Below are 20,133 nucleotides of genomic sequence, written 5' to 3' on the forward strand. Positions count from 1 at the left end.
TAGACTACTTAGAGTTTCTTACTGGTATAAATATGGATCACTAGTGCTAATCTACTGAGTATTGAATACCTAGATTTTACTTCTCTTCGACAAAGGAACTCAGTGAGCACCTAGTTGAAAACTGATGATGGTCCTGTAAGACACTATCCTATAATCAAATAATTCTGCAAGATTGAAAAATACAAATGAATCCCATACCTTCTACCTGACAAATCTGGCATGTGGAAATGTGCAATATTAATACTGAAATATAAATTCAATATTTATGTTGAAATGTAAATCTGTAGTTCATATAGCTTATATAAACTATAAACTAAATATATGTAAAAAATACAGAAATATGTATAAATATATTTTGCTTCCTTTCTGCCTTTCCTTCAAATTCAATCCTCTTATTTGATTATTTTAGTTCTTTGACTCACGGCAGTTCCCATCTGTTTTTTAAGCAGCAGTATTCCATTTCTGTGGTCCTCGACTCTGAGTTAACTTTGCTATCAATTCTTCTCTCCTTTCTCCTTTTTACATTTATTCTAGTCACAAAATAAGTCTATCCAGCTGGCTTTTTCAGCCAGGATATATGATTTTGATATTCTGAGTTCATTTTCTGTACAGTTCTTAACTCTCTCAGTACTGATTGTTTTTTCATTTTATGTAGTAAAATATTAGCAGAAGCATCAATTTTTTATTGCAATAAACGTTTTAAGTGTCAAGTGCTTTTATGATGATGCAGTCAGAGACAGATTTTATATATAGCCTAGTGAATTGAAATGAATTAATTCTTAGGAGGTTTCATATCTTGTGGCCCAAGCACTGTATTACAACAGAAGGGCAAAGTCAGAGCACACTGCAGATCATCAGGGAAATATGCAAAACTAGCTGAAGTTTCTGAGTTCATAGAAGTAAGATCAGCATAGAGGTTATGGAAATAATAATGCATCACTGTGGCAAGGATCGTGTTGGAGGTCATAATCTTCACACCAAACACTGAGGCTGAAATATGCTGCTTGTCAAAACTGCCACCTGCTGTAGGAGCAGCTGTGGATCCACGACCCCTGCTGGCCTCCAGACCACCTTGTTTGAGGGCATTCAAGTTGCTCCCACTGGAACTTCTCACTGTGTATATGTGCAAGCATATGGGCTCTTTAGGTCAAACTGTGGAAATAAACTGAAGAAATTAAAAGTCTCTACAATAGTAAAATTCTATTTTGAAATAATGAATATATGAGTGTCAGTAGACTTCAACAATGCCTAAAGTATATGAAAACCTAACTTATGAACTACACTTTTTAAAAAATAAAAAAGTCTGTTGTTTGGTGCAGCATGGAGCAAACTATTTTAGTTCAGCAACTTTTCTGGGTTTTTCAACAATACAGATAATGCATAGAGAGTAGCAACAACTTTCTAGTATTTAGTATGTCTGCAGGAAAGTCAATATATTGGTCAATTTGATGAGTCAAGAAACACCATAGACTGCATGAAATGGTAGTTCTGTTTTTGCTGTTATGATACATTGGCAATTAAAGGAATTACTGGATATGAAAGTACTCAACAAATCATAAAGAACAATACAGATGAAACATAACTTGTGTTTTAAAATATTTGGTTATAATAATTTCAAACTGACTAGTTTGAAATCTGTTTTCTACATTTTCATATTTAAGATATGTGTTTCTATGTGTGTTTTCAGATAATCACAAGGACTGTTCTGGTGTGTCCTTACACCTCACACGTCTGCCGTAAGTACTTCCATTTTTCCTAGAGCAGCCGCAAATTTAAATCTTTGTGAACTTAGAGTGGGAAGTTCACTGTATTAATTATCTGTGGGTAAAAATTTACCTAAACTAACTGGCTTAAAACAACAAACATGTATTGTCTCATTTTCCTGTATGTCAGTAATTGGGCACACTTAGCTGGATCCTCAGGCATGTGGTCTCACACAGAGGCTGTAGTCAGAATCTTGACTGGGGCTTCAGTCAACTTAAGGCTTGACTGGGGAGGAGTCACTTCCAACATCACTCACATGATTGTCGGCAGGCTTCAGTTCTTTGCTGAGTGTTGGCTGGAGATCGCCCTCATATCCTTGCTAAGCGGGCTATAAACAGGGCAGCTCACAATATGGCAACTGGCCTCCATCATAGAAAGTAATCAAAAAAAGCAAGAGAGGGCGTGCATGCAAAATGGAAGCCTTTCAGTAACCTAATGTTTGAAATGACATACCATCACTTTTGCCATATTCTGTTTGTTAAAGATAAGTTACTAAGTAACTCAGGAATGGAAAACCAAACATTGTATGTTCTCACTCATAAGTGGGAGCTAAGCTATGAGGATGCAAAGGCATAAGAATGATGCAATGGACTTTGAAGACTCCCTCAGGGGGAAAGGGTGGGAAGGAGGTGAGGGATAAAAGGCTACAAATTGAGTTCAGTGTATACTGCTTAGATGATGGGTGCACCAAAATCTCAGAAATCACCACTAAAGAATTTAGGTAACCAAATACCACCGTTCCCCAAAAATCTATGGAAATAAAAAAAAATGTTAAAAATGTTTAAAAAGATAAGTTACTATACTTCTTTTAGCCCACATTAAAGGGGAGGGGATTAGACCAGGGCATGAATGTCACAGCTAGGAATCATGAGAGCTGATTAGTCAAGGTTCTCCAAAGAAACCTGAACCAATAGGATAGAGAGAAAGAGAAAGAGTTGTTGTAAGGGATTGGCTGACACTGTTGTGGGGACTGATTAAGTTCTAAATCCATTGGGCCAATTGGAAATTCAAGGAAGGGTTGATGTTGCATTCTTGAGTCCAAAGGCAATTCACAGGCAGAATCCTTTCCTTTTGAGGGGACCTTAGTCTTTTCTCTTCGGGCTTTCAATGGATTAGATGAAGCCCACCCACACTATGGAAAATAATCTGCTTTACTCAAAGTTTAATTTAAAGGTTAATCACATTTAAAAATCACCTACCCAGCAACACCTAGACTAGTGTTTGACCAAACAACCAGGCACCTGGCCAAGTCGACATGTAAAGTTAGCTATCACAGGAACCATTTAGAGCCTGCCTTCACATGAAAAATTACTTTTTAAGGAAAAAAAATTCTTCCTCATTTTCTATTTCATTTTGATTTTCACAAGCATCACATTTTATAAACCAGAGTATTGAGGTATATGGTGTTTTTCCAAAACAGTCATTTTGACCTTTTCAGGTAATTTAGAAAAATATTATTTTTTTCTGCAGACAGCCTTTAATTGCTGGCATGTACCTTATGATGTCTGTTGACACTGTTATCCCAGCAGGAGAAAAAGGTGAGTAATGATTTTTAAATATTTACCATTACCTCATTACCTAAACTGTAGAAATGGATTTATGGTGTATTTTTTATAAACTTTAAAAATAATCAATATTTTTACGTCTTGGAAAAATAAACCAATACTTTATTGTCCTTGGATTTAAAATAGATTTTTGTATTATTCCAAGCCAGTGGTTTATTACTTTTCCATTCTTTGTTGAGATGCTAGGAATTGAGGCCCTTGGGTAGATGTGTGTTATATAAATTAAAGAATAAATCTTGAGTATTTAAAAGTAAATCATCCATTCTTGAGATGCAGAGGACACACTGCATAATGAGCAGTAACACAAACTTCTACATAGAAAGGTTTACAAATTAAACAACTAGCAAATCCAACACCAACTTAGTCTTTAAACTTGGATATAGTTGGCTTATTACTTTACTTGCAAAATGGGGATGATCATAGCTGATTCTCCCAAGTTTACTAGAAGCGATGAGAATAAGTATAATATTATTTATCAATATATGTTATGATCCTCTAATGAAAGTGCCATATGATATATTGTTCATTTGTTTTCACTGGGAATCTCTTAAAGTTAATGACCAGTATGGTCTCTTTGTTACTATTTTTCATCTATTATAAAATGAATATTTATTGAATAGTTACTGTGTTAGACTGTAAGGAAGGAACAGTATGAAATGTCCTCTTCTCAACAGGAACTGTCAATCTAGTGATCTTAGGTGTCTGCATTCAATTTTTCAAAAATTATTCCATTCCAAAAATAAAAACCAATTTTTAAGCTTTCTCAACTGGATAAATTTCAAGCTAAAGGTAACAAATTAAGCCTACATTTTCACTAACAGAGTATTTTGATTTGGTTCTAGTCATTCTGTTTATGAATAAAATAAAAATATAAGGCAAGGGGTTCTGAATTCATGTGAGTAAAATGGCTGGCACAGAATAAGTGCTTAATATCTTGTGTGTTTAAGTCATAAGAAAACCTCAGTCCCTAGCATCTTGTGAATACCCTGTGCATACTTTTAGACAAGAATAATGTCATTTTCCAGTTGAATAGTGACTTTTGTCTGTGTTTTCATTTCCCACAGTGGTGAATTCTGACATTTCATGCCATTATAAAAATTATCCAATGCATGTCTTTGCCTATAGAGTTCACACTCACCATTTAGGTAAGAACTTTACATGTTAAATTATAAATATTTACCATTATGCTTCCTGGTGCCATAAATTAAAATGGGAATTGTGTTTGACCTTAAGTCTGTTTCAATGAAAGTGATTTCATATAAGACCTTGAAATATTTTATGCTGTTTTATCATATTGTTTTTACTAAGATACTCAGTATTTGCGGCTCTGAAAATACTCAGATTTCTACTTTAAAGTAGGAAAGTAAATATGCCTTTTGTTTTTCTAATACCTCATTATATTATATGATTAAAATTTGTGTTTATTACAGGTAAGGTAGTAAGTGGATACAGAGTAAGAAATGGACAGTGGACACTGATTGGACGACAGAGCCCTCAGCTGCCACAGGTGTGTAAAATCTAGTTTAATTTTGAGAGAAAAAAATATTAACCAGCAGAAAGTAATTTTTAAAAATTATTATGCAACTCTTATGACTTTCTCTAAAAATCTCTAAATCTGCCTTAACTGTATAACTGAGCTGTGTAATCTCTTTTTTGCAGTTTCCTATTTGGTGCTTTATTAGTTTTCTCAATATGGTCAAAGCATGTTGGTGGCCTTTTACATCCCATCATTTGTTCAGAGACAGAATTTCAGACAGCTCTTCTATTATCACATTTATTCTGATTTTTATGGGATGCATTTGCTAATAGTACTTATTTGTTTATTTCAAAGTTTGGTGCTCTTGTCATAAAGTATAAAGTGATTAATTAAAGGTGAACTCTTTTTATCTAGTGATTATTTGTGTGTGTGTGTGTGTGTGTGTCTGTTTCACTATCTGTCTTCGTCCTCTCTACCCAGAGTGTACCAAGCTTCACATTATTAAAGTATGTGGTTCTGTGATACACTGTATCAATAGAATTAAGGTCAAAACCCCTCTGATCAGTTGAATGGATGCTGAAAAAGCATTTGATAGCCGGGCACGGTGGCTCATGCCTGTAATCCCAACACTTTGGGAGGCCAAGGCTGGTGGATCATGAGGTCAGGAGATCGAGACCATCCTGACTAACACGGTGAAACCCCGTCTCTACTAAAAATACAAAAACTTAGCCTGGCATGGTGGCAGGCGCCTGTAGTCCCAGCTACTTGGGAGGCCGAGGCAGGAGAATGGTGTGAACCTGGGAAGTGGAGCTTGCAGTGAGCCAAGACTGCGCCACTGCACTCCAGCCTGGGCAACAGAGTGAGACTCCATCTCAAAAAAAAAAAAAAAGCATTTGATAAAATTCAACATCCCTTCATGATAAAACCCTCAAAAAAAAGGGTAAGGAACACAATCAAGCATGTAGTTCTGGATTTTATTGGTAATATTAATGATTCATTGTGTTTGTCTTTTTGGTAGGCTTTCTACCCTGTGGAGCACCCAGTTGATGTAAGTTTTGGTGACCTACTGGCTGCAAGATGTGTATTCACTGGTGAAGGAAGGACAGAAGCCACACACATTGGGTATGATTCTGCACATTCCACTATTTAAAGATATTTTATTGGGATAAGGCATGATTACAGGTTACAGCTATCTTTGTGAATAAATTGTACATTTTTTGTCCTGTCATGGACAATTACAACAAACTGTGGCATTTTATCATTTCAAAACTGATTGATTTGGATAAACCCCAGAACATATGCTCATTTTTTCATGCTTCTCTTTTTCTTACTTCCTCAAAACCTTCGGTATCATACCTCTAAATATTATAATTACCAAAGACTTCATATTTCTTCCTCAGGCTCATCTTAATAAAGAAAATATAATGATAATGACAATTTTTTCTTAAGTGCCTTTTTGCCCTGTGTTCACGGGGTCTACATTTGGTGATTCCCGTTAAATACTCAGAACCATGATGTTAAAACTCCTGTGAATTTAATTTCCAGTTGTTTAGTCTACTAAATAAGGATAATAATATGCAACACTTTATCAAAAAAGAATGTCGAGCCTTTTAAATGGTTTTTTAAATAGTGAGCCTCCTTGAAATAATTATATCCTATAACACTACGTAAAATTTTCAAAGTACTATGAACTCTTTAAAAAAAACTTACCTAAATGAAAAATGAAAGGTAGTTTCTTTTCATACTTTTTGATAGAAAAGAATCAAGGAGACTTCTTTTTATGTTAAACAAGGTTTTAAAATATTTACTGATGCCATCTGGAAGTTTTAAACCATTTATCTCTTAATCAAAGAGAAGTTACAGAAAGTAAGCATCTGAAAATATGCTTTAGATGCCCTCAAGATGATTATTGTGATAGCAACACTAACTGTTGGCTGTATGGAGAAAGGGAAAAGGTACTGAGGCAGGTTTAAAAAAGAAAGCAGGAACATTTGCTATGGTGTAAAAGAATTTTTATGTCACTCTAAATGGCTTTTTTATATTAGTAAGCATAAACTTTAAGGCTAAGGATAAAACAAATAAAACTTTATCAATTTCTGTTACAGAAATAGTTTCCAACAGCTTTGGTTTTTGATAAATGTGCTAAATTTGGGAAAGAGACTTCAGGAAAGCAATGGTATTATTGAGTTATGGGAAATGTTGATGGTAAGAAAAGGACTGACAAAGGAGGCATAACTAGATTTGAAAGAAAGAGCATAAGAAGTCCCTTCTTAACAATCTTTAAATACATGAGGTAACATGATTCAGAGGGTATCCATCAGTTGTTCATTTTATGTCAGTGCAGAGCCATAGGTAGTTTACTTAAATGCTCCAGATTATGGTAGTAACCTTTGTAGTAAGTAAACAGAGCAGTAAAAAATCCCTTTCAACACATCACTTGCATTGGTTAAAAGTTTTAAGTGTGGAAAAAACAGAATTTTTTGCCTAGAGGTCTCTTTACAGTTTGTTGGGGGAGGTTTGTTACTTTGGCCAAATTCTATCCTTCTGAGTTCTGTCTGTGAGGTAATATCAGCCATAGAAATTAATGACTTGTTATAGTACTGGGATGGGAGGCCAAAGTGATCTCTGGAGACCTCTTTCAGTTCCATGAGTCTAGAATAATTCTTGTCTTTTTTAAAATGTGCATTTTGCTTTAAAATAATACCCTAAAATGACTACACTAATTTATCCTTTCATAAATCTCATGTGGACTAAAGGAAACACCATTTTGTAATAAAAATGAAATAGAAAGAAATTATAGGAAATTAACTTATTGGGTGAGCCCATATTCTGAATATTTAATTTCTACTACAGAAGCAATTTTTTTTACCAGTGGAATGACAAACAAGACAAATTTTAATACATTTAAGTATGAATAAAAGTTTTCATAATAATGGATAATCATCTCATAGCAGTTAATATACTTTTTGTTTTTAGACAAATAACAACAGCAATGTGTCTCTGTTTTGTAAAATAATAAGCACAACCTCCATAGACTACTACAGGATCACAGTTGAGAATATAACCAGTGAAATAAACTAGTAATTTATGATGTCGGTTAAATTAAATGATACTCTGTTAATCCATATATCTCCTCTGCCTCTTTTCTTTTCCCACCTACATCCAACCCACACATACAAATACACATTCCCACAGGACACAGATTTGAGCCCTGAGCCTGAAGCACACATAGGTATAAATCACACTTATCTAAGGATAGGCTGGGGCCAGTAGTTGCCTCCTCCATGTACTGGGAGAACTCTCAGCTTCAAGTTTTAAACCTTTCTGTTCTGTGGTTACATGGAAACTAGGTTTTACAGAATAACTGTTGACAGTAGCCTACTAGGAAAGTTTTCAGTTGAGTGGTTCTTCTACCAAAACCAATCTTAACTGTATTAAGCTAGAAATTGTAGAACTGGAGAAAACTTTGCTTGGGTAGAACAATCATGGGTAACTTATGAAAAGCACTGAAAAGTAGAGGCTGATTTTCCCATAATAGGGATTCTTCTTAAAATACCACCATGTAAAAATAGGAGATGGATTTAACCACCTGAGTGTCCATAAATGGATGAATGCATAAAGAAAATGTGTTTTACACATGCATGATGAAATACTATTTAGCCTTTACAAAAGGGGAAATCCTGTCATTTGTGACAAGGTGGATGAATCTGAAGGATGTATTAAGTGAAATAAGCCAGGCACAGATATATTAATACAAATACCACATGATCTCACTTATATGTGTAGTCTAAAAAAGTTGAACTCATAGAAATAGAGAATAGAATGATGGTTACTGAAGGGTGGGGAAGGAGGTAATAGGAATTGTTAGAGGACATAAAGTTTCAGATAGACAAGAGGAATAGATTTTGAGACCTACTGCACAGAAGAATGACTGTAGTCAATATAAGGCACTATATATTTCAAAATAACTAAAAGAGGAAATGTCAAATGTTTCATGATTTAAAAAATGATAGGGCCGAGGGCAATGGCTCATGCCTGTAATCTCAGCACTTTGGGAGGCCAAGGCCGGTGGATCGCCTTAGGTCAGGAGTTCAAGAGCAGCTTGGCCAACATGGTGAAACCCCATCTCTACAAAATAATTAGCTGGGAATGATGGTGGATGCCCATAATCCCAGCTACTCAGGAGGCTGAGGCTGGAGAATCGCTTGAACCTGGAAGGCAGAGGTTGCAGTGAGCTAAGATTGTGCCATTGTGCTTCAGCCTGGGCTACAGAGCAAATAACAGGAGTGATGTGCCCTGTCTCCATCTCAAAATAAAAAAATAAAAAATAAATAAAAAAAGATAGGTAAGCAAAGTGATGGATTTGTTAATTAGTTTGATTTAATAGTACCACACTGTATCTATATATTAAAAAATCACATCATACTTTACATTACAAAATTATTTTTTATTTCAATAGTTTTTGGAGAATAGGTGGTTTTTTGTTACATGGATAAGTTCTTTAGGGATTTCTGCAATTTTGGTGCACCTGTCAGCCAAGCAATGTAAACTGTACCCAATATGTAGTTTTTTAAATCGTTAACCCCCTTCCACTCTTTCCCCCTGAGTCCCCAAAGTCCATTATATCATTCTTACGCCTTTGCCTCTATATGACTTAGCTCACACTTGTAAGTGAGAAGATATGATTAAATGCTTACTATTATTTGTCAATCAAAAGTAATATTAATAATAAAAACTACTTTAAAAGTAGGTATATTTAATGAGATATATTAATAAATATACTTAATGATAAAATGTTTTATCCATATATTTATTTTTATATACTAAATATGAATAATATATCCTAAAGTTTCACCAAAGTATTACATATACTGACAACATAGTACTACTAATTGATCTATGAAGAAGCAATATTTTGTGCCTGACTGCATTACATATTTTATATTCAGGATGATACTTCTCTAAATTCATTTCAAATGTTTAGTCAAGTTTAAATAAAAACATAGAATTTAATTAAGTCAGCCAATTAAGCTCATTAAGTCAGCTAATCAGGCTAAAAGTTTACATGCTAAAATTTAATATTAATTACTGGGACTAGGTAGATAATATTTACCAATTTGGTCAGTTTTGTTGGTCATATTTTTCATTTGGGGTGGGTCATTTCATGAATATATGAATATTCATGGATACCAATATAGCACTTTAATCTGCATTTTTAAATATTATTACATGCAAAAATAAAGTTACATGATAAATAACTTCTTAATGTATACATTTAAAAGCACCATAAAACTTTTTAAGAAATGTTTAACAGTTTTGTAAAATGACTAAAGTTTTTATATTTCTTTCTAAAGTTAGTAATACCAGTTTTGCCTATTCTCAAGCCTAACATTTGTTGAATATAAAGGGGGTAGAGGTGAAGGAATTCTTGAGCTATTGGAGTGTTTGCGGTATAGACATGGAATACAATGATATTTGAAATTTTTTAAGTCATACATTTCAGATTACTTGGTACTTTATTAAATCTGTATTTACATATCTTTCTAATGTAATATATTTTTATAAAAGCTCTCATGGAACCTAGGTAAACAGATTAGACAGATGGATAAACAGATATGGATATAAATAGATAAATATGTTCAGAAATCCCACAGGTCAACTGAGTACAAAAAATTGACCTGACTCATTATTCAGTAGTATAATATACTAGGGAAAACATGCTATGTCATATGAAGTTGTAAACATTTATTAAGCAAGATTATTCATTCTTCCTTCATTCAACACATATTTATTTGTTACTTTTTATTTATTTTCTTTTTTTTATTATTATTATACTTTAAGTTCTAGGGTACATGTGCATAACGTGCAGGTTTGTTACATATGTATACTTGTGCCATGTTGGTGTGCTGCACCCATCAACTCGTCAGCACCCCTCAACTCGTCATTTACATCAGGTATAATTCCCAATGCAATCCCTCAATTTTCAGGTTCACACATTGTGTCAGACCTAAAGCTATTTATATTAAATATGTCAGTATAAAACAGGAAGTTATCACATAAGCACTTTATTATGCAAGAAGATGAAATAAATGCACTACTGTAATTTTGGAATATAAGTAATGCCAGCAGTCATCATTTTAAGTAATCACACTGGCATTGGGGAATGTTTAAAGGGCCATTCAGTGTACATAATCTCCCTTCCTACTTTCTCATGTTAATAAATCACTGAGATTAGCAGAGTTGAATTGCATATGTTGATCTCGGTGGAAATTAAGGGTACATGTGTCAAAATACTCCCTTAGGAATACAGAAAGCAATTTGTCTTAAAATGAGATTTTTTGTTTTTGAATGAAAGGTGAATGATTGTAAAATAAATTAAGGAAACTGTGATGCTGATACTAAGGATGATTTGACTCCTAACATTTTTAGCATATGATAGTTTCTCTGTCACATAGGAGCTCAGAGTTACCTTGACTACAAATCTAATTATAGATGTAAAGGAATAAAGTATGACTCTTTTTGTTCAGCTCTTTTAATGAAATTTTCCTTGTGATAGCAAAGATTCCTAAATTATTTGATCAAATTCAATTTTGAGTCATAGAATTGGTGCCCCAAATGAACTGTATTGGTGAGCTGCTTAGTAAGTCTCAGAAAATCATGTGTGTAAAGGTGTACACATTTATATGTGTGTCAAATTAACACATAATATATGTGTAATTGAATTAGTATATTGTGTGTATATATATATATGTGCATAGGTGTACACACATACATATATGTATACTTTTACACATATATGCATAATTTTTCTCAAAAGTTAATTCAGTACAGGGTAAGATAATTCATTTTTGAGGAAATAACTTGGAACATTCGCTTATATTTTTATTTTTTATTTTCTCAAATATACTATTTAAAATAATAAGGTGTAATCATACGTTGTAGAGGACAAAGAGTTACATTATTTAGAAAGTTACTCATTTTCCTTTATTTGCTATACTTAAGTACATGTGTTTTTCAAACATGTAACCTTGTACCTTGGTACACACTATTTCTAATATAGTAATTGCTGCCTTTGTCTCCAATATTAGTATAAAATTATTCTAAACTTATGCCACCTTTTAATTTCATATTCTTCTCCATAATGACTATCTACAATTTTCTTTTGTTTTTTAATTGTTACTTACTGCTTTTCGGTGATAACAACGAATTTAATTTAGTAAGAGTAACTTATTGTCCTGACTTACTCTGAGCCCACAATGCACAGTTTAATTCCTTGTTCTCAGATAATTACCTTTCACTTGTTTGAAATGAAATTTTTACTTTTAGTACAATTTCTTTTCAAATGTATATTAAAAACAAATCCTTCCAAATATACATGTAACACATTTAAAAGCACCAAAATTATCTTTGAGGAAATATATATTAACAAGATATTTTATATTAGTTATTTTGAAACTTTGCGATATTAGTTGCTTCTTAAATCTCTAATGGATTTTTCTGAAAGCTTAAACTATGTGTTTATCTGAATGGATGGACAGATGGAAGGATACAGATAGAACATACATAGCTATTTACCTGTCTATATACAGATAAGACATGTTATGAAACATTTCTAGCTACACATCTGTATGCATATATATGTATATTCATTTGAATAGCTTTATATAGCTTTATTACATGCACACTACTCTTTTGAAGAAATCCTTTTGATTGGTCATTCTTTAACAATACTAGCATTTTGTTTCTACCTATGTAAGAGCAAATCTTACAGTACAACTTTTCTTAAATTATGCCCTGGAACACACAGCAACATAAAGGAGCCTGGTCAGATTCCTTTAGGGAATAGAACTTACTGTATCCACCCCTCTACCCCTCCATACAGTCATGAGCACATTGTGTATTAAAGGATCAGGCAGTGCAACATTGTTTAACTTGTATAGACCAACATTTTCATTTGGTCATATGGTAAGTTTTTTGTTTGTTTGTTTGTTTGTTTGCTTTTTTTTTTTTTTTTTTTAAGACGGAGTCTCAGTCTGTCACCCAGGCTGGAGCGCAGTGGCGCACAATCTCGGCTCACTCCAACCTCTGCCGCCCAGGTTCAAGCAATTCTCCTGCCTCAGCCTTCTGAGTAGCTGGGATTACAGGCGCCTGCCACTGCACCCAGCTAATTTTTGCTTTTTCAGTAGAGACGAGGTTTCACCATCTTGGCCAGGCTTGTCTTGAACTCCTGACCTCATGATCCACCCACCTCGGCCTCCCAAAGTGCTGGGATTACAGGCATGAGCCACCGTGCCCGGCCGGTCATATGGTAATTTTTTCTCAACTCATCTGTAAGCATTTCAGGGACCAAAGTTTTGTGGTAGTAATTGTGGAAATATTACTCCAGAAGAAAATTAGGATGAGTAAAAAAATTTCTAGAATTCCCTAACTATTTTATAAAAACATATAATAGCTCACAGAACAAACAATTTCCATTTATGCAACAGAGAACACACTGGCCCAAGGGACCAACAATATTTAGACCAGCAGGGATAGTTACTTCATTCTGTGTAGGTTTTTAGTAAGGAAAAAAACGAGGATACTGGTTGTCTTACATATGCTGTTGTGGGTGGGTATACCTTCTCCAGTGAAAACGTGGGTATTGACATTCCCAAAAAGAGAAAATGCGGAAGGACCCATCCATTGATGAGTTGCAAGTTTCATGAATTATTATATGAATTTAAAATGTTTTTCCTTTCATTAATTTGAGATGCTTAAATGATTATTTTGCTTTTCCTCTCTGCAAGATGATTAAAGGTTTTTAAAGCTAGAGCCACATCTTAAATTCCTTTTTCCTTTTTGCTCAGTTGATCTACACATACCTCCTTTTTTTTAATCAGGAAAGAGAAGGATAATATGGCGGGAGGCTCCGGTTTATTATTTTTGCAACAGCCATTCCTTTTATAGCACATACTGACCAACTCCAAGGCTGTTAAAATGTAATTCTTAGGAATGGTGTTTTGACACTATGAAGACGTACAGTAAACAGATGTTTGTTTGGGTTTGCACTTCACTATTTGCTTATATTTCACGGGAGAAGCAGTTACACTGACAGGTATCAGATTCAGAGAGTGAGAAGCCAAATGATTTCTAAAGCATAAACAGAGCTTCCAATGGCAGAGGCTTATTCCTGTGGTCTCTCAAGGGCTCTACATTTTCAAAGCTTAGAAAAATCAAATCCCTTTGTAAAATATTTTTATTTTTTTCCTTCCCTTGCTGATGTCATACTGTTGCTATGGAGAGAAAGTGAGTGCCGCATGACATTGCTGGAAAAATAAACACTGATACATTTCTGTACGGCAAATAACCTACCTCATACCTTTTTTCATTAGTGTAGTCTTGCTAAAAATTGTCAATACTAATACTAAAATGGAAGTGTTCCTTTGCCCAAACAACTTTGCTATATAAAAGTCTTGTGAAGGTGTACTTAAATAGTTCCTTCCTAATAATACTAAAGAGAATGAAATATATAATAACCCATGTGAGGTGAGGAAGCAAAATACATGTTTTGTAAACTATTAGATTTTTTTTCTATCATTGGGAACTTTTTTCTTGGAAATGTCCACTGTTTTAAAATCTATTTTTAACATTGAGTCATTCAACTGTACAGCATTTCTTCCGTCACATCTCAGCCCTTAAAAAAGATGAGTGCTGATTTCATTTTGAGTCATTCCTGAGGCATTCTTTTCAACCCTGCTATAAAAGCCTAGATGCCAAGTCAGACATCAGAGATACACTTTGAATGTCTTAGTGTGGACAATGATTCTAGATTTATCTAGCCATGAGGAAGGAGGCAATTAACCAAAAACAAGGTCCAGGACTTTTAGTGTTAAGGGGAAAAGCCATTTTTAAAGACTTATAATAAATAATATATGATAATTCTATTGAAGGTTACTGATTTTTACCATTGTTAAGGAAATAATAAAGATTTTCCATGGGAACAGTAACTTTTTTCAGTCTAGAATTTTAGCAAATAGGAGGGGGCTAAAGAATAAAAAGATTCAAGAGAGAAAAGGAAGTACCATATCCCTCATCTACTAAAATGCCATTTTCATCAGTGGTATTTAGTAGTGTTCATGGTGTGCCTGCAAACTGACACTCCATTGTTAAGTGGAAATATGCCTTTGACAATGTGCTTTTGATGTTGAAAACTGTGATGGGTTTTAATGAAAGCTATAAAATAAATGCACAGTATTTCTACCTTTGAATCCGTTGCTGGCAGATTTAATGGCTGCATTTTTCTTGCATTAAGCATGCATTTTATGTGAATGGTTGATTTGTTGTATCTATTTTTTTGCCTGCAGTGGCACATCTAGTGATGAAATGTGCAACTTATACATTATGTATTACATGGAAGCCAAGCATGCAGTTTCTTTCATGACCTGTACCCAGAATGTAGCTCCAGATACGTTCAGAACCATACCACCAGAGGCCAACATTCCAATTCCCGTGAAGTCTGATATGGTTATGATGCATGAACATCACAAAGGTAATAATTGATGTTTAATATAAAGTAATATATAATTTTGTATTTTATATTTTTGTATGTATCTTGTTTGACTATATTTAAAACCATCTTTATTCCCTTCTTCTATCTACCAGTCACATGTACACACTATTTCTTATTTTCTCATTTTTCTCTTTCATATCCTATCTCCCCTCCCTGACATGTCCCCATCAAAACAGTTAAAGAGGAAAATCTCAGCCAGGGATAAAACAGATTTGTTTTGGGACCAATCCCATAAATGTAGACCTTTCTTCATTTAATTCATGTTTTCTCATTTCCTCATCTAACTCCTTCCTTAACCAGTAATGACTTACACAATTTATGAATTTATGCACCATGTTCTAAAGATCACTACAGTTTGTCAGGGAAAATAGTTATCATCTCCAGCCATACTTTAAATTATCCATTTAATGGGCTTCTTCAGGCAAAGAACAATTATTGATTTGTGAAGCATTGCTAGTCTTGACTTTTTTTAATCTAATTCTCAGAATTGTTCTTTAACATATATATATATATAGTTCATCTGCAAAATGGTCATATTGACTGTCACTCTTTAACTGAAAATTGCAAAGTCTACTCCCTGTTTTGTTGCATGAAGTATGCTGAGACTTTGATTGAGTTTTGCAAGTTCAGTCTTAACATGCGAGAGCAGCTTCTTATTTCTTTCTAGTGGAAATTTTATGAGAGAAGTTAGCATAGCATTCTGGCCATTTATTAAGATTCTACTATATTTAGAGAATATGCCTTAAAGTGTTCTTAAATCTTCTTAAAACAGTACTAAATTTAATTTAAGAAAACAAATATGAGTCATTTTGTCAATGCATTTTGAAAATTCTGTATCATTTATATATTATTGAAAGGGTAGTTGACCTAGTTATTAAGTCAGATGTCTGGTAATTGGTAGGTTTTGCTGGGGGGTGGGGGGGTGGGGAGTTTATGAATTAGAGCATTTCTATCATATGAATTCTTAATACTTTAATAAGCACAAGACCCTGAATAGTATTTTTATGTTTATGGAGTATTTCCAATAAACTATTTTAAGTATGTAATACATACGATACATACTGCAAATTTATGCTCGGCGTCTTTGATCATTTACAGAAACAGAATATAAAGATAAGATTCCCTTACTACAGCAGCCAAAACGAGAAGAAGAAGAAGTGTTAGACCAGGGTATGTATGCTTATTTCTATAACTAGGCCTATAAAAGTATCAATTTCCAAGTAGGCAACCAAATTGTAAAGTTACTGAGATATTTTATGCCTCTCTGTATCTGCCTCAAACCCTATGTATTGCATAATGCCTACAATTTTTTTTATACAATGCATAATTCATGAGAAAATGGTCAATTATTGCACTTTAGCTCTGAAAGTAAAATTCATTCATATAGTTTAGTGTTGTTTCATTTTCTGTCTTTGTTTTACTTCATTTAATATTATAATTTTTATATATAGTAAAAGTGCAAGTATAATCATTAAAAACCATCAGCGAGCTGCTTTTGAAATCTAATAACCATTTAAATTATTGTATATTTTGTATGGTATGTTCATTAAGTAGATTTGAGGTTCAAGAAAAAAAGAAACTAAGAATTAAATCCACATCTTGCCTGTATAAGTCATTCTTCTCTGCCTTCATCAAGGTAGGAGGAATTATTGTCTTATACATCTATAGTTTTGTGTTAAGTTACCATCTGCAGAGTTAAAAAAGCATCATTCTTTCCCTGTTCTGTTTATTGAAAGTGGTAATGTTTGATGCTTGTATGTCATATACTGCATGTGCTAGTACTAAAAAATTACTTCCCTGAATCTTGCTTTTTGTCAGTTGTTTGGAAGATAGTGCTTTGGGTTAGGCATTGGAGTTTGTTATCCTATCAAGTTGTTTTTGGCCTAGGATACATGTTTTTAAACATTAGTTTCATGTTAATCCAAACCCACTTCTACTGACAACACAAACATACAAGAAATAGAAAGGATTTTTCTATTAGCAACATATAGAAGTTTCCTGTTTCTCATTGCTAGCTGCTATTGGAATTCTTCAAAATGTATTACATTAGGTCTAGTTCAAAAATATCACTCTTGTATGAATAGTTTTTACAAAATTAAACAATTGAGACTTTAGAAAGGGGAAAATGCACTCTGAAAGAAGCATAAGGTAAACTATGATCCTAAGGTTTGTAAATTATACAGCAGATGTTTCATAATATCTCATTCTAACAAAGTGGCCTTCAAAAAACTACAGCTTAGCTCAAAGCACTAAATGGCTGAGTAATTTAAAATAGCTAAATTTATCAATCCTGTTTATATATTTGTAAGTAAGCCAGTAATAGCAGCCTCAATATAGTAGTATTCAGAGTGTTTATTGTGAGTTCTACTGAAGTTTATTCAGACTTTCAATGAATTATTTTGACATTTCATATGCTATTTGAAATGTATGTCTTTAAAATAATTTTATTTGTCTTAGAATACATTTACAAATAACAACATAAATGAAACAATATGGAATGAGATACCACCATTTAGTAGATGCATCTTATAAAATGGTATGTTTCTATGGAAACTGCAGTTGGACTATGGTTTCCTTCTGAAGTTAGTCAAGTTGATCAAGGGAAACACTGGCACCTCTGAAAGGTTAGAAACCCAGAGGTTTTGTTAGTGAAGTGGCATTAAATGTTATATTTCATCTGTTCTTTCCAAATAGTAGGATTTAGGAGATATACGTCTACAAACCAGATTCTTTAAAATAATTTCATACCTTGACATTCATTCACCCTTTTGTGTTTTATAGCATATATATATATATATAAAATATTCAGAGGTGAACATTATCTATATACTCAAATATACAAATATACCCAAACTCTTACTGGTCCCAGAGAATAATTCTATGCACACATAAGAAATTATTTTCTTGCAGTTTCTATTTTCTTCTGTTTGTGAATAAAAATGCTGCAACTAAAGGTATATAACTTGAGAAGGAAAAAAGCATTATTCTGATATTATCAATTTTCATATTGCAGAAAATAGGCTGTGTTATTCATATGTTGAAATTAGTGGGCCCATTAAAATGTCATCTCTAATGAAGGTAAAGACAGTAGCCTCACCAATGGCTAGCATAGTGTGTATGATCCTACTGGTCTGTGGGGACCACCAGCCTAGAACTAAAAGAGAAATACAGAAATGCACTAAATGCACATTTGTATACATAGTTCATTTGATGCACTAATGAGATCAGTCCATCTCCTTACAACACAAAGGGCAAATCTCATTGCTGAAAGAGTATTTCATTCTCCTTAGAGATATTTGTTTGCACAAATATCTATTGTATGCATTCTTTGGAAAGTCAACTTGACCAAGTAGTTAATAAGGGTGCTTTAATTATTCAAATAAATTATGCCATGTATGTTAATTTTTAAAGTAAGCCCTCAAACTTCACTTTTCACCTTATTTGGTATTCCGGCCACAACAATTAGTGTAGTATTTCTTCAGATTGTACAATTCTTTTAATATATTTTTAGCCCCAATAAGCAAAAGCCCAAATTATTGTGGTTGTGCTAGTCACAAGCTAACAGACACCATCTATGTTGATCCTACAGAAGATGTCAAACCCCCATGGAAAACAGAACAGTGTGGAATAGGAAGAAAAGACTTGAACCATCAGTGGATATGTACTCAAGGACAAGCTCTATACCCTTTAGTGGGTACAGATAGTTCTGTAGGTGATGTAGATAGTTCCACCTGGTTAATAATATATATAGTATATATATGTATGTGTGTGTGTATATATATAAAATAAATGCTATTTAAATTGTACTATATATGGTATAATATATATATATATTTACTTCCTATCTTAATACATTGGAAAGCAGGCAGAAAGATATGTCAAGATATGTAATAAATGTTATGTTAGAAAGAAGAAATGACCTTTACTAAGATAGAAAAAAAAGAAGGAGGGGAGAGATAGAAATAATCATATTCCATAGACTAAAAGAAAGAAATGTAGCCGTGCCACAAATAAACAGGAAGTGGGAGTTATTTCTCACGTGGAGGAAAAAAATTCAAAGAAAGTTAGTGATCTTTAAAGAAAGCCAGTGATCTTTAAAACACAGGTTTATTTAGTACTGTGTTTCTCCAGGAGAAATATAAATGTTTTCTTTGAAATTAATGTCTCAAAAATTGATAGATATTGTTTTGCCAGAATATTAATCTTGATTAGAAATTAACTAGAAATTAACTAGAAGTCTTGACATCTAAGTGGTGCAAATCCAGTCTGTGCTTAACCACAAACACAGTAACCTTTCACAATATCTTTGTCTACATCTGCTCTCCGTAGAACACAATCTGGTGTAAAGCAAGTGTACCTCAGATTTTGTCTCAAAAGATGTAATTACAGTGACACCACAAAAGCATCATTATATGACAGTTTACTTATCATGTTGTCCTGGATCATGCAACAATAGGAAACAACATTTTAATGAGGCTTTGATTGAGTCTGTAGGGATTTCTTTAAATATAATGTTTATTTTGACTGATTTTTAAATATTCATTATAAAAGATAAGGAAATTATGTAAAGTATAAGCATACAATAAAAATCATCCATAGTCCCCAGAAATATGAGTGCATATAGGTATGTGAAATACATATTATGCATATATTTATATATTAAATATATACATATTATGCATATATTTATATACTAAATATATGCATATGTAATACACATTATTTTTTTTTGACAGTCTCATTGATTTCATTTCTATTTATTTTTTATTTTTTTTGTG

The 20,133-nt window shown here is 33.2% G+C and overlaps 1 protein-coding gene across 27 annotated transcripts in view; it reads left to right on the forward strand.

The window, feature by feature from the left end:
- Positions 1 to 20,133, forward strand: part of PAM (peptidylglycine alpha-amidating monooxygenase) — a 279,291-nt gene that overhangs the window by 192,803 nt on the left and 66,355 nt on the right. For all 27 annotated transcript variants that reach the window (XM_015140495.3, XM_015140497.3, XM_015140500.3 and 24 more), the window contains exons 8-14: positions 1,688 to 1,736; positions 3,235 to 3,302; positions 4,394 to 4,474; positions 4,760 to 4,836; positions 5,825 to 5,928; positions 15,150 to 15,334; positions 16,454 to 16,525. In XM_015140495.3, coding sequence (XP_014995981.2) covers positions 1,688 to 1,736; positions 3,235 to 3,302; positions 4,394 to 4,474; positions 4,760 to 4,836; positions 5,825 to 5,928; positions 15,150 to 15,334; positions 16,454 to 16,525 — 636 coding nt within the window. The remainder of the gene's footprint in view (positions 1 to 1,687; positions 1,737 to 3,234; positions 3,303 to 4,393; positions 4,475 to 4,759; positions 4,837 to 5,824; positions 5,929 to 15,149; positions 15,335 to 16,453; positions 16,526 to 20,133) is intronic.

This window comes from Macaca mulatta, chromosome 6 (assembly GCF_049350105.2).
Source record: "Macaca mulatta isolate MMU2019108-1 chromosome 6, T2T-MMU8v2.0, whole genome shotgun sequence".
NCBI lineage: Eukaryota > Metazoa > Chordata > Mammalia > Primates > Cercopithecidae > Macaca > Macaca mulatta.